Source organism: Aspergillus nomiae (genome assembly GCF_001204775.2).
Source record: "Aspergillus nomiae NRRL 13137 chromosome Unknown contig00130, whole genome shotgun sequence".
Lineage (NCBI taxonomy): Eukaryota > Fungi > Ascomycota > Eurotiomycetes > Eurotiales > Aspergillaceae > Aspergillus > Aspergillus nomiae.
Window position 1 is genome coordinate 1 of NW_015378185.1, and position 23,431 is coordinate 23,431.

At 45.3% G+C, this 23,431-nt stretch overlaps 8 protein-coding genes across 8 annotated transcripts; 5 read left to right on the top strand and 3 right to left on the bottom strand.

Moving 5' to 3' along the window:
* Positions 1-1,926: 1,926 nt before the first annotated feature.
* ANOM_005803 (S-methyl-5-thioribose-1-phosphate isomerase) lies at positions 1,927-3,119 on the top strand (the record flags this gene model as incomplete). The annotated part of the gene is made up of 2 exons (XM_015551060.1): positions 1,927-2,430; positions 2,502-3,119. 2 exons carry the CDS (start codon positions 1,927-1,929, stop codon positions 3,117-3,119), a joined length of 1,122 nt encoding a protein of 373 aa, XP_015406968.1.
* Positions 3,120-4,471: 1,352 nt separating this feature from the next.
* ANOM_005804 (small ubiquitin-related modifier domain-containing protein) lies at positions 4,472-5,662 on the top strand (the record flags this gene model as incomplete). Its single annotated transcript, XM_015551061.1, has 1 exon — positions 4,472-5,662. The coding sequence occupies one exon, from the start codon at positions 4,472-4,474 to the stop codon at positions 5,660-5,662; it is 1,191 nt and encodes a 396-aa protein (XP_015406964.1).
* A 1,463-nt stretch (positions 5,663-7,125) lies between these two features.
* On the bottom strand, positions 7,126-10,876 carry set1 (histone methyltransferase SET1; the record flags this gene model as incomplete). Its single annotated transcript, XM_015551062.1, has 2 exons — positions 7,126-7,229; positions 7,294-10,876. The coding sequence occupies 2 exons, from the start codon at positions 10,874-10,876 to the stop codon at positions 7,126-7,128; spliced, it is 3,687 nt and encodes a 1,228-aa protein (XP_015406965.1).
* A 3,183-nt stretch (positions 10,877-14,059) lies between these two features.
* Positions 14,060-16,980, top strand: gfa1 (glutamine--fructose-6-phosphate transaminase (isomerizing) GFA1). Its single transcript, XM_015551063.1, has 7 exons — positions 14,060-14,247; positions 14,313-14,465; positions 14,523-14,593; positions 14,650-14,881; positions 14,955-16,345; positions 16,394-16,555; positions 16,612-16,980. Exons 2-7 carry the CDS (start codon positions 14,461-14,463, stop codon positions 16,830-16,832), a joined length of 2,082 nt encoding a protein of 693 aa, XP_015406966.1. The 5' UTR covers positions 14,060-14,247; positions 14,313-14,460; the 3' UTR covers positions 16,833-16,980.
* A 796-nt stretch (positions 16,981-17,776) lies between these two features.
* Positions 17,777-18,731, top strand: ANOM_005807 (lumazine synthase RIB4). The gene is made up of 3 exons (XM_015551064.1): positions 17,777-17,889; positions 17,950-18,115; positions 18,189-18,731. Exons 1-3 carry the CDS (start codon positions 17,847-17,849, stop codon positions 18,604-18,606), a joined length of 627 nt encoding a protein of 208 aa, XP_015406967.1. The 5' UTR covers positions 17,777-17,846; the 3' UTR covers positions 18,607-18,731.
* Positions 18,732-18,804: 73 nt separating this feature from the next.
* On the bottom strand, positions 18,805-19,971 carry ANOM_005808 (proteasome core particle subunit alpha 7; the record flags this gene model as incomplete). Its single annotated transcript, XM_015551065.1, has 5 exons — positions 18,805-19,146; positions 19,199-19,525; positions 19,617-19,775; positions 19,843-19,908; positions 19,969-19,971. The coding sequence occupies 5 exons, from the start codon at positions 19,969-19,971 to the stop codon at positions 18,805-18,807; spliced, it is 897 nt and encodes a 298-aa protein (XP_015406969.1).
* Positions 19,972-20,924: 953 nt separating this feature from the next.
* Positions 20,925-21,638, top strand: ANOM_005809 (uncharacterized protein; the record flags this gene model as incomplete). The annotated part of the gene is made up of 1 exon (XM_015551066.1): positions 20,925-21,638. One exon carries the CDS (start codon positions 20,925-20,927, stop codon positions 21,636-21,638), a length of 714 nt encoding a protein of 237 aa, XP_015406970.1.
* A 714-nt stretch (positions 21,639-22,352) lies between these two features.
* On the bottom strand, positions 22,353-22,755 carry ANOM_005810 (mating alpha-pheromone PpgA; the record flags this gene model as incomplete). Its single annotated transcript, XM_015551067.1, has 2 exons — positions 22,353-22,377; positions 22,445-22,755. Coding segments are annotated over 2 exons (312 nt in total). The 3' UTR covers positions 22,353-22,376.
* Positions 22,756-23,431: the final 676 nt, after the last annotated feature.

The window sequence follows — 23,431 nt, forward strand, 5'->3', positions numbered from 1 at the left end:
TTTTTAAAATTTTTAAATATTTTTAGTTAAATAACTGGTAGTTGAATAGCTTCAATTTTAAAAGACGCGAAAAAACGCGTGGGGTGACTGGAGTGCTTACATGACTGGACCGCTTACCGGCTACATTAATTGCTTTAAAATTTTAGTTAATTTTATCCCCTATCTCCCGATTTCACCAAGTCCAATATTTATTATAATAATCAATTAATATAATCAATCAATGCAATCCAGCTACATGTTCGATTCTTCTAGTACTGCGCCCCTCGTAGCCGTTGGTCACTAGCTCCGAAGGTGCCATTACATAGAACCTTACAATTCTATATTTATAGTTTTAATAGCTATCCTTATAGATTGTTAATAACTTCAAGTATTAGTTAGTTAATAAAGGATCATCCTTTTATAAATAAATCAATCCTACGGAGTTGCCAACATGCACTACTCTATACACTATTCTGCAACACTCAAAGCATATCATTATCTCAGTCACTGAGGAATGCCAAGAACTTGGCCTGTATGGCACGTGCACTTGTCAAACAATCAGACAAGCGATAGCAACTGCAAGAGTATTTCATTGCCACCGTTCAACCACTGAACTGGAGACAGACCAGTTAAGGGAAGACATGGAGAATAGTACAGCATCAGAGGGCAAAGATCCATCAGTCTTTCTGAGTGAGATTATTGGTGCCCCAGTCACTGTGAAGCTGAACTCAGGTGTTGTCTATAAAGGTCATTTCATCCTATTCTCACTTGAGCTACCTTTACCCAAATGCTGATATCAGGCTAGGTGAACTTCAATCAGTAGATGGTTACATGAACATTGCCCTAGAAAAGTCTGAGGAATATGTGCATGGGAAGTTAAGGCGAAGTTATGGAGATGCTTTTGTCCGAGGAAATAATGGTATGTTCCATCGACCTATCTTGGCAATTTTATGTCTCTAATTCTGTATATACTTGTTGTAGTGCTTTACATCTCAGCAAATTGAGGATATGACAAATGATTCCAATGGCGTCGCATTGTTGCCCATTGGTTGTCCTCTCGCTATGTCCGCAAAATTAAGCTACAAAATGTCACAGCAAGACATATCAGGTGGGAGAGAAGGAAGGAAATTGCTGGCACCGCATCAAGAGCAAGCTGGCTGATAAAACAACAAATCGATTAATCAATTTGTCTTCCCCATACCAACGTCTATTTCCGTCCTACCCTCATCGGATCATCTATCTCAGACAGCTCCATTCATATGGGAGGCTATACTTTAATACCCCTGTATTGATCGCCCCCAGAACAACCTAAAAGCCATAGATAAATCATACACGAACTATGTAACACGAATACCTCTCTAGTTGCTCGCCCAACTACTTAGTATTGCCTCGCTGCCGTTAGAATGCTTGAAAACAGAACAACTCGTTATCTAGTTATGATACCGCATACGGCCTTAGAGTTTTTACATAATAGACCCAAGACAGTGTGTGAATAATTGATTATTTAGTTGCTTCTTCCTATTGATGGGGTACCCACCAAATCCAGTTTAGTCTGAGTGAGTGTATGTGTTACATCGATGGCTCTTGGGATTCACCAAAGCATGTGCCAAACTTTTTCAGGTCCACTTGGCAGCTTGAAGAAACTAATGAGACTTGCAGTTACTTAGGTGTATATAGAGGACTATGTACTAAACCAAATACTAGCATCTGTGACAAGTATCATACCTAAGTTATGATACTTGTTGCTCCGCCAAAATGAGATGAGGGGCGTGTAGCCCCACATGAATTGTTTTTCTTTCATCCTTGATTGCCGATGATGTATGGGCGAGGAGCGAGCTGGCCGCGGGGCCTTTCCTTTCGCATCTTCCTTCCGCACGGCACCCTGTTTCAATCTTATTTCATTTCTCTCCCCCAGAAAATTCTTGTATTTGTTCCAAATCTCTCGGAATGACTCTGCAAGCAATCAAATATAATGGTGGCAATCTTGCCATCATTGATCAGCTACAGCTTCCACATGTAGAGAAATACGTTACAATACATACAAGTGAAGAAGGCTGGCATGCAATCAAGGAGATGCGAGTGCGAGGAGCACCTGCGATTGCTATAGTAGCGGCCCTCTCACTTGCATCAGAGCTCACTACCCTAATGGCTTGCAACAAATTATCTTCGAATGCTATGGAGGCACAGACTTTTATCACAGAGAAGTTACACTATCTGGTGAGCAGCAGACCTACAGCAGTCAACCTTAGTGATGCAGCTGGAAAACTGGAGACCATAGTGGCAGAAAGTGTTAGGATGTCTGGATCCACAGGCCATGCTGTTGCTACTGCGTTTATCCAAGCTGCCGAAGCAATGCTAGTGAAAGATGTTGAGGACAATAGGAAGATTGGGGAGTATGGTGCCAAATGGATATCAGAAAATGCTCTATCCGAGAACGGTACTAAGGCTACGGTTCTTACACATTGTAATACAGGGTAAGTGCGCTGTCGTCTATAGTTGGACTCTCCTAATCGTATCGATAGTTCTCTCGCGACTTCGGGGTTCGGGACAGCCTGGGGGTAATTCGTGCACTCCATTCGACCAAAACCTTACAACATGCCTATTGCACCGAAACGAGACCATACAACCAGGGCTCCCGTTTGACAGCATTTGAGCTCGTTCACGACTGTATTCCTGCTACGTTAATAACAGACTCAATGGCAGCTGCATTGCTCGCTAGACCCGAGATAGGCGTGAATGCAATTGTGGTGGGGGCAGACAGGGTAGCAGCTAATGGCGATACCGCAAACAAGATTGGTACATATGGCCTTGCTGTGCTTGCAAAGCACCATGGTGTGAAATTCCTCGTGGCTGCACCGCTCACGACTATCGACCTAGTCACCAAGTCGGGGAATGAAATTACTATCGAGGAGCGGCCCGCATCCGAGGTTACTAGGATTAGAGGCACCTGCGAAGATGGTGGTGTCTCCGAAGCCGTCAAGATGGAAACCGTATGCATAGCAGCAAAAGGGATCAATGTTTGGAATCCAGCATTCGATATAACCCCCGGGGCTCTTATCGATGGTATTATAACTGAAAAGGGAGTGGTGGAAAAGGACTCTGATGGATTATTTCACTTGGAGGAGCTGTTTAAAGCCTGAGAAGTAACCGAAGCCCCACTGTTGTCGTGGCAATTAGTCTCTCCTGTCGTGGGTTGTGGTTGGCGTGTCTCAAAGCCATTGAGTAGTTCGTCAATTTTGCGTTCCAGGCTGCTTAGGTGATTCTCCAGCGCTAGAGCGGTTTTTTCGCCCCTGGGAAGTAGAGGTCAGAGTTATTTAAACATTTATGGAGTAGTAGGGTGTCTGTACTTGGAGATATCATTGAAGGCCTGCAACTTAGTGTTAATGCTCTGTTTTAAACAAGCTAACAAGTCCATAATTTGCATAAAAGGAATTAACTTGCATCACAGGAAGAAACGCACTTGCATGATGTTCGAGTTATTTTGATTGTCTTCCTCGTGCGACATGGCTCTAGTCAACCACTGGACCGTATTTGTAAATGTTGAGGGGAAATTACAGGCAGCGTTTTTTGATCCAACAGGCTCGTTGTGGTCCCGAAGCCAAGATTTATCCTGTTAGCTTTTGTTGTCACCTGATCAAGCACATCTACTTAGATATACATAAGTGGTACTAGTACTAGGACCAGTTCCGTAGGGAGTTTTGAGGTTCGTTGAGAAAGTCCAGTCTTGTTTTCATTTTCCTAGATCAAGTCACCTTTTTTATATACATAGCAAGTTACCCAACCAAGTAGCCCATAAGAAAGAGTAACTGACAATATAGATATCTAACCTAACAAGACTAATCTGATAAAGTATTCATAACCTAGATTTACTATGTAATTCGCGATAATGTATCTTTTGCGGCCTCAGACTAGTTCGTATATGTATCTGATAGTCTACTTATTCCATAGTCTTAAACCAACGAAGGGGGGTTAGCATACAGCAGCTGATCTGATGACACCTCGCTGTCTTTTTAGGTGTCTGTATACACAAATTCTAATATTTCGTACCTTAAGATCTCATGTAAGTTATATACAGCACAAAGAGTGGCGAATATTGGTCCAGTTAGTCTCAACTTCACTTGATGCTGATGAGTAGTACCTTTTGATAGAGATAGGAAGTACGTACCATTCCCGGTATATTCGGCCCCCAGACGGAGTGGTATAACGTTGGAAAGGATTGTGGATACTGTACTGAACTACTAGTACTGTGTAATGGCTTAGTTGTCCCGCCCAATCAACACACGTCATTGAGACTTCTTCGCATTACAGTCCACCATCATACTCCGCTACATCAGGCGTCCCGTCCAAAGGGTGCATGCATATCGCGGTGCAAGAGTGACCGCCTAAGATATCAGGCGTCCAGACATATCCTCACCTTCACATTCGTTCAGCTGGTGGAGACCTGTTAATTGAAAGAATATACGATATATCCTTCCGGTACCTGTTGAAGCTCATGCGGTCATTTTTCAAGAGGCCTTCATGGGCAACAAGGGGAGATGATGATTTGGACTCTGAATTCTACCGTCGTGCTGGCCAAACGTACGCAGACATTATCGCTGCAAGTAAGGTAGCTCGAGATAGTCCACTAGGTAGTCCTGGCAGTTCTACTACAGAGGACGGTAAGGTTTGTAAGCGTCGACACATCTCAGGGGAACCGCTGTCGAGAGAACCCGCACCCCGAGTTCTTCCTGACGACGGCCAAGAGAGAAGCGATATACAAGGCGTATCTCTCCGCAGCGTTGATTCCTGGAAGACTTCACCATACATAAGTGATTGTAACGACTACTGGACGCCGGTACAATTGCCAACAGACAAAGCTAGCGCTCTTGGCTCGAAAGTTGATTCCTCTAACACCAGAGATATTCGGCAAACTCATGTTTGGCCCTACCCAAGTACGAATACAGAAATAACCGAGACGGAAAATGCAGTCGACGAGATCCCTGCTCCTTGTGATGCTCGAAAGAACCAGCGAAAAGTTGCCGTCCATACGGATCAGCACCATGATTCTATGGAATATGATACGGTTGTTCAGATTCTTATCACCTCCAAAATTGAAAGCACGAAGCCGCTGATAATCCACCGAAAAATGTCACAGTCGCTGCGAGATGTTCGTCTTGCATGGTGTAACCGCCAAAGTATACCGAAAGAGATGCAGTCATCCATACTCCTGACTTGGAAGGGCAGAAGGCTATTTGATGTCACAACATGCAGGAGCTTGGGAATTGGCGTGCCGCAAGGCCTTGCCGACAGCGCAGTACACGGCGATCATATTCAGCACGGCAGCAAAGAAGACATTCGTATCCACATGGAGGCTGTTATCGAAGACAATGTGATGGCAATCAATGACTGGCAAGCCTCGCATGAAAGTTACCCTGCATATGCGCAAGAGTCTACAGCAACAGATGGCAGCAGGCTTCTATCAACAAGGGTCGTTTTGAAATGCCCAAGCGCTGGCGACCTGGAATTGAAAGTTAGTTCAAGAATGCAAGTCTCACGACTTGTTACTACATTTCGTGATGAGAAAAATTTACCGAAAAACCGGGAAGTATACCTAGTGTTCGATGGTGATCGGTTAGATCCCAGTTCTTGTCTGTCGATGTACGACATGGCAGATGGTGACCTCGTGGATGTCGTGATCAAATGAAATGTGGAGTTTAGAGGACACCCTTTCCCCTTCGCGGAACAAGGCTTATTCCATTGGGAGGTCAACAGACCGTTTTCTCTACTGATGCAATATTGAATATGATAAGTCTTATTGGCTTCAGGCTGGTCCGTACTAAATGCTTTATGTTCAATAGCTGATATGAGACGAAGAGATATATTCGATAATATGAAACATATTCATTACATGAAGTCTTAGTAAATATACACATCGTGGAGATGGCCAGAAATTGACTGAGTACTCTGGTTGGGAGTTTGCATTACTCGTGAAAGTACTGCTCAAGTTGGTTTTTTTTTTTTTTTTTTTTTTTTTTGCAGTAGATTTCTGTTCCCTTCCGCTATGAGATAATTTGCCCCCAGCAATATTCTCTACTGCCTCTGCTCTTACATGCTCCATTCGCAACCGAACATCGCACCACCATACCTATAAGAGCCTTAATGAAGTTGATTACTGCCAATTTTTTGACCTGTGCCGTCAAAGGGTGCAAGGCATCACCGGCGTCATTCCCACTTCATTTTAGGGATGCGGAGCTTGAACTGCAGGAGCTTGATTTTCAACCCGAGTTTATCCGTAACATTGTCCCTCGAATTGATTGGCATGCATTACAGACAATGGCAAATGAGGTAAGTAAAATTTGCACACTGCTATGCGATGTGTTCAGATAAGGATAGCGCTCACTCATTACAAGCTTGGGTTCCCCAAAATCCTGGATAAGAAGCCGGAGGGCGATGAGCTCAGGGATGAACAAATATTAAGGGAACTTCATCGATTATTATTGGAAACGCAAATTATTGAGGGCAAATTGACTTGTGGGAATTGCGGCCATGAATACTTAATCAAAGAGGGGATTGCGAATTTTCTTCTACCAAGTCATTTAGGTCTGTACTCTCGCTGTCTTTCTACCACTCTGCAATTTCTGACTTGTCTTAGTTTAAATCTTCTACATATGTTGTTCCATTAGGCGTGGCGAGCTGAGTGTCTGGCCGCAAGAGCTTGGGAGGGCTTCATGGTTGTTCCATGTCCTTGCCTCATTAGTATATCAGGTTTTATACCGCAAAGCGTTCCGTGTTACATGTTACAATTCCCGCCAGCGTCTTTTCTGCCTGCCCGAATCGCATATATCATCAAAAAAGCCTATGTGATGAAAAGCCGAGTGATGAAAGCTATATGGTACATGGTTGTTGCAGTTGATTCAGAAATAATATGAAATACAAGGCCTTGCCGTGATGGGAACCGCATACAACAATGGAAACAAGCAGAAAATTACACATTGGCCAGTTCCATGTGAACAGCTGCTAACCCAAGCCTCAGCCAAGACGCCATAATGCCAATGCTGCATCTGTCAAACAAGTCCAGATATTATGCTATGTTGAGCGAAAGAAATGCAAAATAAAGAGGGGCAACAGTGCAGGTAGACGGACTGAGAAACCTACGCTGAGAGCATCTCAGTTAAGAAAACCTTTGCACCCGGTTGAGCCACAAAGGCATGGGATTCTATCATCGCTATCCCACTCTCTTTCGAATTTGTAGTCATACGTCAGCTCCTCATCTGCAGAGAAAGTAAGTTAACTAGTGCACCCATCGGGATATCAATGTGCTTCTGCCAAACTTACCTCTCTCGATGTCTCTCAAAGCATATATAACAATACGCTTGCTACCATCGACTTTAATGATCTTGGCAGTGCAATTCGGTGTACAGCTATGGTTGATAAACCTAGCAATGCCACCTCTCTTTGTAGCATCTATAACTGTGTTCTCATCAATGCGGAAAAGGTAGCTGCTACCAATTCCACTCTTTAAATACTGCCTCTCCCTCATATCCGCAACCTGCTGCCGCACCTTTTCACCTACATATTCAATGATCATGTCATTTGCTGATATATTTTCTTCGGCATAGAGGCCCCAGTTATGGATAGCTGACCGAGCAAAGCGTACTGGCTTCTTTCGCTTCTTCAGCTGATTAAAGCGAAGGACGTCGCCGTCTCCAGATTGAGTGGGAAGGGCCTGTTTCTGTGCATTGATGTCTGCAATCAATCGGCGGTTATTGACTCTTGTAGATCTGGATGTAGACTTAGATATGTTCTTTGCGGCAGCAACTCTTGCAGCCTCAACTGCAGCAGTATGGGGATCATTCTTTGCTCTGGCCTCGCGCTCTTCACGTGCTTTCTGGACTTTGATACGATGTGGCAGGTACTTTGACTTCTCCGACTCCAATATTCTCTTCCTTCCTTCGGTTCGAGCAGCACCTGTTGTATTGGGTAGATAATAACCTGCGATGCCAGTCTCCTCGCGCACGGGACCCACATCTCCGGGATGATTGAGGGCTTTGATTTCCTTCTGCCTCCATGCCCAAGCCGACAGGTTTCCAACATTGGATTCGGGATATCCAACAAGGATATCTCGAAGAAAATGCAGATCCTCGTCGTCTTTTATTAGGTTTTGCCATCCGTCGAGATCCATAATTATTGCGTCGTCATCATCGACAATGGGCCTAGGCTCATCATTGGACACTCGCCATTCTACCAATGTTCGGGATTCTTCGCGCACTTTTGCACTATCGACAACGTCAAGAGGAGCTAGTATACCGTGGCGGTCTTTCTCTGTCGTTGAGGACGCAATATCAATACTATAGTCCAGATGGTTGGCTACTCCCATCTCTTGCCGATTATCATGATTCTCTTTTGGAAAGATACTATGAGCAGTTTCTGACCCTTCGAGATTTATGTCCACGGCTATAGGGGTTGTGATGACTTGGGCGCCTTCGACTTCGGTTGTTGCAACAGAATTAATGCCAAAAAGTTCGTCATCTTCCTTTTGTCTTTTGCGCGCGTTGAGTTCTTCACTGGCTCTTTTCCGTTTTCGCAACTCTGGAGAAATTTCGTGGCTTTCAAGCTGTGAACTTTCGCCAACCGATTGATTGTCCTTCAAAATCTCTTCGGGCTCTTGACTTTGAGCCGAGCCAGCCAGTTTTACAACTGGAATTCCCAAAGCCTCGGAAACAAAGCCGTCGCCATCGTCAGACTCTGAGGTCCCCGAGCTCATCCGACTTGGAGGCCGACTGTCTTGCTCATCCGTATCTTTGGGTGTTCGTTGTTCATCATCTGAGTCGTCAACGTCATGCAACTGTTGCAGCCGGTGATACAGTGGCCGGACTTCTCTTCTCCGCAGCGGCTGCTTGCGCCTTTCGTCCAAGAAAGCAGCATCTGTCCGACCAAGATGGCGAGCCTTCCGAATACGCGGAAGTGCAAGAATATTTGGTGTAGATCCATTGAAAGGACGTCTTGTGTCTGATAACCCTGACCGCGAGTCTGGTGTCCCGAATGAATTGTCAATTCGAAACATGGGTCTTTTGATCCCCTCCGGGTCAGCGATACCTAACGTTTTCCTTTTTAGAGCATGCCGGTCCGGGTCGAGGTAATCATATAAGGCTGGGGCAGCAATGCGTGACTTCACATCCTCAAGAAGTTTATCTTTCAGGTCCCGGATTATGATGGTTATTACTTCTTGGCAGGGGTCAAGGTCAACCGCTCGCTGCTTTTTCTCTTCTTCGATATCAAGACCCACTTCTCTTTTCAATCTTTCTCTTTCTGCTCGCTCGCGTTGTTCTGCTCGACATCGCTCAGGACTTGGACTGCGCTCGTAGCTGGGATTGCCATAAGGCTGGCTTTCCATATTCATGATATAGGTGAACAGAGGCTTCATGTGGCACATTTTGTAGCAGCGCTCAGTTTCTTCCTCACCGCGCCTAGAGTTCTCAAATATAATATAGTACCCGGTTTTGTCGCAACGAATGTCTTTCCAGTTAAATAGCTTGAGCCTTTTCTTAAGGTGGGGAACGGTTGTACTAAGGACTGGTACGTAGCAATGAGCAATGAAGATGTACGGATCCCTTTTGATCTGACTCAAAATGGGCACTTCCTCAACCAAGGACGGCATGACGGGTTTAAGAAAATTTGCCCTCGGTCCTTCAGGAATCACAACCATAGGGCGAACAGATGGTTTTCCAGAAGGACCTTTCGGCGCCGTCGGAGGGGGCTCATTTCTCTTTATTTCCGAATCTGATTTCGCCTCTTCCGTAGATAGAAGATTGCTCTTCTGTCCCATCCTCTGGGACTCAATTGCCCTAGCCACAAATCTGTCTGAAACAACCCCATCGCGATCCAAGTCAACCCTGATCCTTCGCGTCCCGATGCGCTGCTCTTTTCTGCATTCATAGAATGCTCGCCTAGCTGCGCTTGCTGCGAGGACAGGACCGCCACCCCGAAATGAAGCGCTATCTTTGTACTTTACTGAGCATATTCCAAGGAACCTGCCAGTAATCGGATCCGTGCGGTTATTTATCTCGGCAATGTCTCCGAAACTTGAAAACAGGGCGCTGATCGGCGCGATGGGGGTGAGAGGATCAAAACCAGTGATGACTATCTGCGCAGGAGGCCCGGGCCCTATTGTCGTTGAAGCATCATAAGGCCAATGCTTTAAAGGATAGGGCGCTGGTCGATATTTCCTCTTCTGCTTGCAACCGGCACCTCGCATGTAATTTGGAATCCCAAGGCGAGGATCTGGTGGGCAATTATCTTGTTCGCTCAAGATAATATCGACATAACGGGGTTTCCTTCGCTTCTCCTTCGAGGATGATCGTTTTTCGGAGTCAGGGTCATAGACCAGCTTATAACCTCTGATGCTTCCAGTGCGACGGCCTTGAGACTGTGGCGTTGGTGGGGTATGGAGAGGGTTTATTCCACTCTTAGTATCGACAATAGCATTTGCAACAACCTCTTCTGCTATTTTGTTCCGGGGTGAGTTTGCTCTATGAGCGGGCGATGACTCGGCATTGGTAAGAGGAGTTAGGGTGTCAAGACGTGCTTCATGCGAGCTCGCGCCATGCTGAGCAACAGATGTGCTAAAAGCCGGGCGATCTCCTGTTGTAGAGCTTGCAGAACCTTCTACAGATGATTCAGGTGACGTTTTCTTTAAATCAGTAGAAGATATTTGTCCAGAATCCAGTGATGCACCGCCGTTAGACGAGTTGAGAAAAGCTCTTGTTTCCGTGGGGCACGTCGATGATTCATCGCTATGTTCACTATCAACTTGGGCCTTAGGTCGCGGTCGCTCCCTAGTTACTTTAAATCGTTTTTGCTGGAGGACAGACGGCGCAGTAGGGAAGAAGTCTGCAAAGCCTGCCGAGGAGCGCGACATACTGAGAGATGGCTACGAGCCAAAATCAGACCAGCTGCGATCAGAAGGCAGCATCCTTAACCGTTGTATTCGGCTAGTGCGCAGTCATGAGCCAGGAATCTTCCCTGGCGTAAATCGTACAAGGTGGAACCAAATCCGGCAGAAGATATCGGGTATGGACGAAAAAAGAGGTGGAAGGCGGTAGCTTATCGAAGGCAAAGGGAATTGGTTGAATTGATGTGAGCACGAGGAATGTGAGACTTCGGGAAGTTCAGAATCGCAAGAAAAGAGTCCATTAGATGTGTTCTTGAATCGCCCTACCAACGCGGTCAAGGAACCAAAACGCGAAGAAGCTCACGGCTAAAGTTGGAGCGGTGGGGGAGGGGACTTCATTTGAGCCTCGCTGAAAAGGGTACAACCCACTGGCAAGCAAAGGAATTATTGCATTATTCTGGATTTGTGTATTTTTGAACATAGGAGGAGTGGTCCTTTATTCTCTCCTCTTTTATTTGCCCTTGGGAGCGAGGGGACGAAAGTGTTGCCAACATCGCTTTTTAGATCCTGGAACCAGGACACATGTTGCAGAGTTCATTCGCGCAAAGTCAACATGCACATGAAAGTGGTCGGCACTTGGATACAATCAACTTCAATCATCGATATTTAACATCTTCAGCTTGATCTAAACAGCTCAGAGATATTCAAGATTGTATAATCAGATTCCCACTGTTCTCAATCCATCTGTCCTTGTCCTTATCTCTTAGGGGTATTCTTGCTCCCTCTTCTAGTATCCCAATGATTTCGAACGTAATTATTCCATCTATGATAGTGGTGAGGCTCTTATAGACTCCCATATGATAATTTAGTATTTAAAAGAAACCTGTCCGAATTCTCTGCATGCATAAGATATCAATCATGGATGACAACGGCACAGTAAATAGACATATTGAACGCCAACTTTTAGCTGCGTACAGCGTACATTCTACTATACATACGAACATTCTCAGTATTAGGGCCAAGAAGTTTTTTGGAGCTGCTTCTCATCAAGGGCTCCATTCATCGTCAACCAATGCTACATCACCATGCCCACTTACTCTCAGCAGAAAATTTCAGCAAATCCGTGCTTATCGCGGTGTCTCGATGTCGGATTGTAGTCTGACAATGAGGAGTATGTCGAGAAAATCCAGCGAGTTTTATATTTTTTTGGTGGATTGAATTCTGAGGGGTTATTCTTGTTAAGTAGCAAGATCATCATCGGACATGACTACTATCAGACTTGTCATGCCCAGCTCTGAACATATAAATACACGTAAGAATAAACACCAAGTGCTGGTCGTCGAAAGCCCCACCCACCAAAACACATAGCATTCCAAGATAGGGGAAAATTTTTAGCATAACCCAGAGATAGATACCTGTATTCGTCGTGTATTTGAATAGCTAGCCAGCCAGTGTATTCATTATACAGTACAAATCAGAATGCTCTGTACATAGCTGTCGTTTATAGAGAGAACAATGATACGAATTAATAGACAGTGATCGCCTTTGAGCATTGACTGTGCCAGGAATGAAAAAAGGCATTAAAATACCTTACCTGGAATGAAATAAAGACAGCATTGTTATATAAAGGTATACATTTTGCGCTTGACCTTCCTGATTGCGACCTGTTAACATTCCATATGTAAGGATGCAAATACATGTCAAGTATTTCGAGTCCCAGGTACGCCCGAAAGTGGTCATCACCCACATACTAGAGTGGCCACACAAAGAAACTACTAAAATGCCCGGCTGGTATCCGGTGAGATTGTACCAATTTCCCTCCCAATGATAATGCTCTGCACCTTCGGGGATACTACTACTGAGACTAATGAAGTGATCTGGGTATCTATCGACCCAAAATAGTACATAATGCATATTATACCCACTTCTCGTGTAGGTAATGTGCTCTATGTGCCTTTTAAGGAAATAGTCCACTTTCAATCCACAGAAGAACTACGTATAGAGAGGACATGCTCAAACTAGATCGTATTCCGTAAGGTTCAGACTATATGGAGTACTAGGTATCTTTTTTAGTACTCGGGTACATATCACAGTGCTGGCGTTTACAGCCCTAAAATGATAGCAATCGTAGTTCACAGAGGGGAGGATGACCAAGCCTCGATAACAATGTATAAAAATAGTAACTTCAAAATCCAAAACCCTGGGACATCATAAAAATAAACCCAGCACTGTATGCTTCGCCCCTGGTACACCATGGATATTGGAACTAGATAATATCCCTCCCCCCCTTTTTTTAACGAAAAAAAAGAAAAAAAAAAAAAAAAAATTAGTTGCCACCTAAAAAGTATCAAGGGAACTAACTAGTGAGAGGGACTCAAACTCCTTAAGTATAACTCGTTTGGTGAATCGAGTCACCCCTTCTCCCTTCCATCCCCCCTGAAAGGTGAGTAGTAGTAGCTACTAACTAGTAGTTGTCGCCAAAAACTCATTATTAACAGCACAAGGAAAGAGGTCTCTAATATTAATTGACTGCAAGAGGATAGGGGGTATTATTCTTTCTGATTGTCAGAGATTTGATAACGGGAAGAACCAGAAGATGAACGTGGCAACAGCGGCTGTCGGTACCAGACCATACAGGAGGAGTACTCGGTTGTCCCTCTTTCATGTTTCATTCCCACCCTTATGTGCTGGAAGGTACTCATAATAAATTAATCAATGTAAACAGCTTCTGATTTTGATCCATGAGTGAGGGATCTCAACCTGTACCGAACCTAATCCTAGTCAAGCAGTCCGTCAGGTTTGAGGGAGGCATATCAGCCGCACAGGAACTACCGAGGGGGGCTAATCGCCCTTTTTTTGCGATGGCAATTTGTGGATTCGTAGGAAATATGGAGTAGATAAAAATTGTTCTATGTATTACATTACGAACAAAAATCCCTGGAGCAGGGGAGGGAAGAATAATGCTAGGTACCTAATACTAGTCGAGATGTTATTTTTGATCTCCTAGTGGAGCCAGTGACCTATTTAATTTTTAGTAGGTAAACTTAGCAACATGTCCATGCCATGGAAGGTCTCCAGCCGAGAGTCACGAGTGAAACATACCAGTAGGTTTGTTGAACTGTGTAAGCCTGGAAGGTGAAGAAAACGCATATTATTGGCCAGATCCATGTTGAATGAATGGCTGCGCCCTGGAGCCGGTCCATAGCAGCTTCCTTGGTCTCTGTGTGGGCCGATCTCACAACATAAAACATAGCTCATCCCCCTCCTTCCAACAGATTGTCGATCTACTCAATCTCCCCTTTACTATCAACTCATTTGCCTCCTTCCTTCCTTTTCTCACTCGCCACAACCGCCCTTAAAAACTATCGCATATTTATTCTCCAGCTGGATTATCTGAAGTATGTTCATGTTATCCTCATAGGGTATCTTCGAATTCGTTTGTTGACAGTATATTCTTTTCCAGAGTACACTTTGAAGAAACCCCACTACCGTTTAGACTTGCTCTCAGTGTCTGGAAGCAGCGTTTGTTATCGAAACACCAAAACACCTCGTCATCCCCTTCTACACCTTTTCACCTCTTAGCTTCCCCTCTCTCTTAACATTCTTTAACCATGTGGTAAGTTGCTGAAGACCCAGGCCATCTGAACTTTTGCTGTAACTAAACAAACTGTAGCGGCATTTTCGGCTACATTAACTACCTCGTCGAGAGGGACCGCAAGTACATTCTTGACACTCTTCTCAACGGTTGGCATTTGCTCACTCTGGTATTAATATTGTGTGCGCCTGCTGACATGTTAAAGGACTCTCCCGCCTTGAATACCGAGGCTACGACTCTGCGGGTCTCGCCATAGATGGGGATAAGAAGAATGAAGTCTGTGCTTTCAAGGAAGTGGGAAAAGTTGCTAAGCTTAGGGAGCTCATTGATGAGTGCAAGCCCGACTTGACCAAGTCCTTTGAATCTCATGCTGGTATTTCTCACACGCGTTGGGCCACTCATGGGACACCTTCCCGCTTGAACTGCCACCCACACAGGTGAGTCCGATTTTTCGTGGTCGAATCAACTCGACTAGGATCAAGGTTGTTTGTTAATGTTCCTGGCATGCAGGTCCGATCTAAACTGGGAATTTTCAGTTGTTCACAATGGTATCATTACTAATTACAAAGAACTAAAGGCTCTGTTGGAGAGCAAAGGGTTCCGCTTCGAGACGGACACAGACACCGAATGTATTGCAAAGCTCACGAAATATCTTTATGATCAACAGCCCGATATCGAATTTACAGTCTTGGCTAAGGCTGTTGTGAAGGAGCTTGAGGGCGCCTTTGGGCTTCTCATCAAATCCGTACATTATCCCCACGAGGTCATTGCAGCTCGCAAAGGGTCCCCGCTTGTCATTGGCGTGAGAACGTCGAAGAAAATGAAAGTGGATTTCGTGGACGTTGAATACTCAGAAGATGGAGCTCTTCCTGCAGAGCAGGCTTCCCAGAACGTAGCCATCAAGAAGTCTGCGACTGGCCTCCTCGCCCCACCTGACAAATCCCTTTTGCATAGGTCACAGTCTCGTGCTTTCCTTTCCGATGACGGCGTCCCCCAGCCTGCTGAATTTTTCTTGTCTTCTGATCCATCTGCAATTGTTGAGCATACGAAGAAGGTTCTCTATCTTGAAGACGATGATATCGCTCATGTGCATGAAGGGCAGTTGAACATTCATCGCCTCACCAAAGATGATGGTACTTCTAACGTTCGCGCTATTCAGACGATTGAACTCGAACTGCAGGAGATTATGAAGGGCAAGTTCGACCACTTCATGCAAAAGGAAATCTTTGAACAACCCGAGTCTGTGATCAATACCATGAGAGGACGATTGGATGTTGCAAACAAGCAAGTTACACTTGGTGGCCTGCGGCAGTACATTTCCACTATCCGCCGCTGCAGAAGAATCATCTTTGTTGCCTGTGGAACTAGCTACCATTCATGCATGGCTGTGCGTGGAGTCTTCGAAGAGCTCACTGAGATTCCTATTTCTGTTGAACTTGCTTCCGACTTCCTAGATAGGCAGGCACCGGTATTCCGGGATGACACGTGTGTTTTCGTTTCTCAGTCTGGCGAGACCGCCGACTCTCTCATGGCCTTGCGCTACTGTCTCGAACGCGGAGCATTGACAGTTGGTATTGTTAATGTTGTAGGGTCCTCCATCTCACTACTCACTCACTGCGGTGTGCACATCAACGCTGGACCCGAAATTGGTGTAGCTTCCACCAAGGCCTACACGTCCCAGTTTGTTGCTATGGTCATGTTCGCTTTGTCTCTTAGTGAAGATAGGGCCTCTAAGCAGAAGAGGCGTGAGGAGATTATGGAGGGCCTTTCTAAGGTCTCTGAGCAATTCAAAGAGATATTGAAACTCAACGAACCCATTAAACAGCTTTGTGCAAACTTCAAGAATCAGAAGAGTTTGCTTCTGCTGGGCAGGGGTGGTCAATTCCCTACTGCTCTTGAAGGTTAGTGACTAATCATACGATATATTGCTTAGCTTATGCGTCATATAGGTGCACTTAAAATCAAGGAGATCTCGTATCTCCATTGCGAGGCTGTTATGTCCGGCGAGTTGAAACATGGTGTTCTTGCCCTTGTCGATGAGAACTTGCCCATCATCATGATTCTCACGAGGGATAACTTGTTCACCAAGTCATTGAATGCTTATCAACAAGGTGAGTTGAAAACTAGCAAATAGCAAATGTGGTCATTTTGTCTAATATTTTGATAGTTATTGCTAGAGGTGGACGCCCTATCGTGATTTGCAATTCCGGCGACCCGGAATTCTCTTCGGCGCAAACCGTGAAGATCGAAGTTCCGAAGACTGTCGATTGCCTGCAGGGTCTCCTGAATGTCATCCCCTTGCAGCTGATCGCTTACTGGTTGGCTGTGTCTGAGGGTCTTAATGTCGATTTCCCTCGCAACCTTGCGAAGTCAGTCACTGTTGAGTAAATTTTCGCTATTGACACAGCGAAGTTTGGCCTATGGAATTTGCAGAGTCCTAAGGAGCATCCTTGCTACCTTTCGGATGAGTTTACCTCTCTTTTTTTCATTTTATTTCCATAATTGTCCGGTAGAATGCAATGTTGCAGGCAATCATATCTCGGGGATGTTTCTTCAATGACTGGGCTAGGATACTAGTGGGTCGAGTACGCTCCTAGTGCTACTTAATGTAGGGTATTATTTTATCCCTATTCCATGTAGATTGATCTGTAATGTCTTTAGTACAACGCTCCGCAGATAGGCGCATAGTTATCAAATATTAATACCTTAGTAATCGCCAGTTACTACATATAGTTAGTTAACCATGAGTATCCCTAAACTGTACTGTAGACGACGAGAAAGGGCTTGGTTGGCAACCACGCAGGCTCTCATGGCGGGATAATGCACGAAGGTAGCCTTCTACTCCGCACTTTTGATATAATTCGACGGTATAGATATAGATGTCATTAAAGCTTATTTTATACAATAATATGATGTGGAACCCTCATATCACTACTGAACAAGGAAGCGGTAGATGCGGTGAAATCGCCCTGTTTATCCCACTGACGTCTCACACTCTATCTAGCGCAATTAACACGCGGCGGCAATCAGGCAAGGTTCCCTCTCAGTGTAAGTTTGAGTGATGCTTCCATGTCTTACAAGTACTGTTTCTCCCAAGATTAAGGTTATTAAGGTGACAGTAGTAATTACACAATACAGAGTAGGCAAAATACACTAACTTGTTTCAAAGTCGCTTGAGAAGGAAGGTTTGAACATGACTACAAGGCGGTAATGCCGACCTGGCAAAAATTTGGACTACTACGTCGCTGGATATACCGGGAATTACGTAATCGCAGCTCTCCCACCAGGTTCCGCGGGGTATATCCCCCATATGATGGTTCAATAATCATCGCACAAAGGCCTATATATGACTTACAGTTTCTACAATTGATTGACCCCGTTTAAACTGTTACAATTTCAACCATGGCATCTCTGAAAGGGCCAGGAGCTACTTTAGGCTTTGACGGTACGATAGAGGCATAAGAGGGGAGGTTTTGGCTCATCGCTTGCTTATCTGTTTCTATAGGCTCGGGGCTTCGAATTGCAATTGTTCATGCGAGGTGGAATATGGGCATAATTGGTCCTCTTGTGGAAGGGGCAAGAAAGAGCCTTCTAGCAGCTGGTGTAGCTGAGGACCATATCACAACCCTTACTGTCCCTGGCAGCTATGAGTTACCATATGCCGCTCAGCGGTAAGTATACCTCATTTTTATGCCGCTGTTTTACTATAAGGGCTTCATCCTGATGCCTATCCTCTCTTCCTAGACTCTACGCAGCTTCTCAGCTGCAAGCAGCCAAGAGCTCGTCCTCCGGTGAGGGGATCAGTGCCACGGATTTGCTCTCTTCCTCTACCGCAGACATTAGCAAAGCGTCCCCGCAATCCCCAGCATCTGCTACCTCTAGGCCGTTTGATGCCATTATCACCATAGGCGTTCTTATCAAGGGAGAGACCATGCATTTTGAGTACATCGCAGATGCTGTGTCTCACGGATTGATGCGTGTTCAATTAGATTCGGGCGTGCCTGTCATTTTTGGGGTGCTCACCGTTTTGACTGAAGAACAGGGCTTGGAAAGGGCTGGGCTAGGGAAGAAGGGAATGCATAATCATGGAGAAGATTGGGGTAATGCTGCTGTGGAGCTTGGAGCAAGAAGAAGAGAATGGGCTGAGGGTAGAATTGCTTAGGTCTGTTTCGAAAACTTTCAAGGAATTGATTATTAGGATCTGAAGACACTTGTAAGTTAGTAATTTAGTAGCAGGCCCTCATGGTCAGAGGTATAGGACTTCATGTATGCGCAACATTATGCTGGAGTAACGACTTGATGGAAATGGAACCAAACGTATATTAGGATATTCTTAAATTCCGTCCTTGGTTTGTTCATTCTATTCCTCCATCCGTTCCCCTTGGTTGGTGCCATCCTTTGCTCCTTCCTCTTCCTCCTCATCTTCACCTTCTAGAGACCTCTTTGCCGCCTTTTCTGCTTCTTCAAGAAGTTGTTTGGGCACTTCTTCATGCCTGCCCTGGGTTGGCCCATCTAGTGAGCTAATCCAAGACATTTCTAACTCAAAATCTTTGTCCTTGCTATCCTCGTGAGCGACATAAATGATTCGAGCTGCCTCTTTTACAGCATCAACCAAACCCAGGTTACCCGAACTTAGATCTAACTTCTCAAGTTCAGCCTTAGCAGCCTGCCTCCCCTTCCCGGTAGCTGCACCATAGTAACCCTTGCAGTAGTCAGCGCAGTAGTTAGTTTGGGATTGTTGATGCCTGCCTTACCCAGTACAGCCCACTTGGCTCAATCATATATAGACCTGGGCCTCCAGCCCTAGCTCCATCAATTTTACCCCCAGAGCCTGATTTAGGCCCACTGCCGACTTGACCGTCGACGGCAAGCTCGGCTTCAGAATCCCAGCCACCAACGATAGCGGTCACACCAAAAGGTCGTACGCTGGAGTAGAGGGTATAAGCTTGTACGTAGCTGCCCAAACGATTTGACAGAGCTGACACTGGGATAGGGCCCTTGTATACGCTTCTCCACGAAGCAGCCTCATCTCTAGCACGAGTGACAAAGTGTCGACCGTCTGGGACTAGGCCGGCAGAAACCTATTGTTTCGATCCACGCATATCAGTAAAGAGGCCCAATAATCACGATACGGGTTATTCCCACACCAGGCGAAGTTGGGTCGTGACATACAATACCAACGTGTCGATCGACGGTTGCTATTCTCTTATTTGCACCTGGCTTCAGGAGCTTGCTAGTAATAATCTTCTCGACAGCTAGCACGACGCCGTCCTTGCATCTTATACCAATGGCTGTTCCTCCATTTTCAACCGCTTTAGCTGCATATTCCACCTATCGATATAGTTGACTTAGCGACTTATCAGAGTAGAACTATGGGAAATCTTAATCGATTAACTACCTGAAAGTTGCGGCCATCTGGCGAGAAGACAGAATTAGAGAGGTCGTATCCAGTACCGATGGACGTCTGTGTTATGATGATGTTAGTGTTCAGGAAACCTTCACGTAAATGGAAACAGAAACGAACCATGGTCTTAATTAGTTTTGCTTGTCACGAGACAAGATCACCGATTTTGTTCTAGGGCGGAAAATCAATAAGTACTGTGTGGAACGGCAAATTGATAGGAAGAGTCACAGAGCGAGTGTAGTATGAAGTGATGTTGGAAGCTCCAAATGATAAGCAAGGCAGTAACTACAGCAGTCTAGGAGACAATACGTAGTACGACCGCCCAGGCTAACCAAGCTCCGCGTCACGGGGTTTCTGCCTACTAGTAACTAGTGGTATTATAAAAATCACGTGATGAAAGCACCGCCCTCGAGATCTCATGACAGTACAGAGAATCATCATGCCCCTCCATTTCCTTCCCATAATGTCGAGGTGGCTGTAGATCTGCTTGGACTTTCTACTGGTTTTAATCCGAATGTAAAGTGGTGCCAATGAAATCCCAGAGCTTTGGTCAAGTCTCAACAGTCGCCAGGATTATTCGCTCGCTATAAGTGCCCAATCTGCCCACATCTTTGGGCATCTGCGCCAGTTCATAGTCGATGGTAGTCTACCTTCGGGCGAGTAGTAGCATCTTCCGCCTTAATGGCTTCATGCCGCCCCTCTGCAGCTTGTTCAAGTGCTTATAATTGAACTTCTTACTCTGTGTGAACCTCTACTTCTTTGTACTGCTTCTGTTGCATATACTTCTTCTGAACCCTTCGTACTGTAGCAGTACCAGTGACAACTTCATATTCTATGCACTCATTTCCCTTCATCTTTTTATGAACCTGGATGTTCCAGACCATGTCTTTGTCAACACCGTATACCTGCTCATTCTGTGGGCAAGTATCACACAACACTAGTACACTTGCTGCTTTTGCCGATGATTTTAATTGTAGCCAGGTAGATGGCTCTCTCTTATTTTCCTGTTCGGGTGGGGGTGTTCCTGACTAGCGATCGTACAGTGCGGCTTGTCGGCAGCCGAAGGTAATCTGCAAATGCAAGAAGACCTTGTGGCACTTTTCTCCCGGCAAATGCGTATGGATATACCAATACCGTCTGGCAGTCAGGAGATGCTACCAGCCGTCCATCCTCCGGTCGCGTACAGTATCACCCAACACTATCATCACTCCTCGCATGTGGCCCGCTGCACCTTTCCAGCAGGCTCACCAGAGCAGGATGAGCCCTTGGATCCTAACGTGACTCCAAGCTCAGTACATGAAATGCTGAGATTGCAAAACATCAACCCATCATCCCTTACTCCCACACAGCTACAGTTATTTGAGAATGCAATGCCAGAGCAACGATCACGCTTAATCCAGATCTGGCAAATCTTCCCAGAGTCTAGAGATGCATCCACCGACCCAAGCTTGGAGAGGGTGAAACAGTCGAGCTCCGAGCTTTATGCATATTCTTCAGGAGGGGCAGCGATCAATGCACATGATTCAAACCTATCAGCTCATATGGGTTATATTGATGATTTGGACATGTGTGATTTAATGCACGATGGAGGTAACGATGAAGATGGACACCAGTATGCCGAGCCATATATGATATCCGGTTATGAAGTTCTTGCACAGAGAGACTATGAACTATGTGCAGGTAAAATTGTGCCTGTGATGAATGAGCCGACGACGGGGTCACCATATAAGCTGTCAAACGACCCTATCTACAGGGCTCAGGGTCATCAATGGTGGGAAAAGATACGTTGAATATTAGTACAGCACTTTGGAGGAGATGAATCGGTATGCGGCATGTGGTCTCCTACAATCTAAATGGCATTCGTAAATTCAAGCTTCTCGGGGTTGTATTAGGGTAAAAGGTTAGATCCATATTTATTAGATTGCGAACTATTATTTAATCTCTGAAATTATTCTAGCGCGTTGTAAAAGACTCGATTATTTCTGGTGGCTATCGACCTACTGCACACCAGGCGATGAGTAGTACTGTATTAAATATGTGCCGCTGGTCAGGTTTATACGTAGTAGTCGAAGTCCCAATGGGTAAGGACGAACTACTAGTACAGAGTATATGGGAAAGTCACTGGGTATATTTGATCATAGGAACCAAATAAGCTGCAAAAGATATGGGTGGCAAAACATTTAACAGATGTAACGATAGTAAGTGATTGTTGTGACGGCTCATATATAGCTGCGGTAACATCCCATGGGCCCTTCTCACTTGTCTCTGTTCCTTGATTCCCCCCCTTTTATTTTTTCTTTTCTTTTTCTATCTTTTTTCCTTTTCCCTCCCTAATCTCCATCCCTCACTTAACCGCCCTTGGCTGAGGGCGCTTAAACGATGTAAGCAATAGAAAGGACGAAGTAATGATGGCCGTAAGTAGTTCATTGGAAAGAGTGACTGGGCCAAAAGCCTGCAAATATATTTGCCACGCACAAAAGCTCTTGTCTCGCATATCTCAAGAATTATGCGGCTAGTGGGGGTGTCGACCTAGTTCAAATACCATTAGAATCTAGGTAACGTTTACAATTTAAAGAATTGGGCTTACTGACCTTACTAGTACTCCTCGAGATCTGCCATAGCATCTGCAAGGGCATCGGCAGAACGTCTGGCATCCTCAACAGCCTCAGCAGCCCTCTTAGCCTTGAGACATCCCTGACCAGGCAGGGCACACCACTTGGCCAAGGCTTCTGCATCAGGCATGGCCTCAGCAAGGGCCTCAGCAGAACGTCTCACGTCTCCACTGGCATCGGCGGCCCGTTTCAGCATGTAGCAGCCCTGAGCAGGCAGTGCACACCATTTTTGTAAAACTCCAGCCTGTACACTGGTGGCTGCAAGAGCGGCAACGACGACAGAAATGAGCTTCATCTTGAAGATTTTCCGACAAAAGGTTTGATAAGCAGTTTAGATTGAGTTAGTTGAAAGCAGAGTTGTGAGAATCGATATTCTTGATTATGATATGAGAGGATAGTGTCAATTATATAGGATAATGGAAGCTGGAAAGGCGAGGAACCTTACCCATCGAATTCATAGGGCCGTATTCTCGATGGAGAAGTTGTCCTATTCACATGTGGAAGAGGAAGTGCAAGACGAGACGAAAGACAAAGCACCACAATAATCCTGAATAGAGCTTACTGAATAGGAAATGAAGGGTATGTTCAATAAGACCCGCAACAGAGATGGGATCAATCAGGTACATATTTCTCAGCGGGGAAAGAATAGCATCACATGCCATGGGGAACACTCCCTCCTACGCTTGATTCAGCCCAGGGATAGCCAGGATCTGGGTGTAAAAAACTTCTGTGGACTCAAGCGGCATCCTGATCGAGCCCTACTTGAATGTATCTTTTGTACATCACAAGTGAGGAGTACACTGCGCCTCCACAGTGGTTCATACACTGACATTTCCTGCAAGCAGACTAATAACGAACGGATGTTCTATTCTTCTTTCAGAACGAGCCTTCAAAATGATTTAGTTGTTAGATTGGACCTTTAGGTCTAGAGCATTTTTGGCATTGAAAGGTTATTCATGACCAAAATAAGT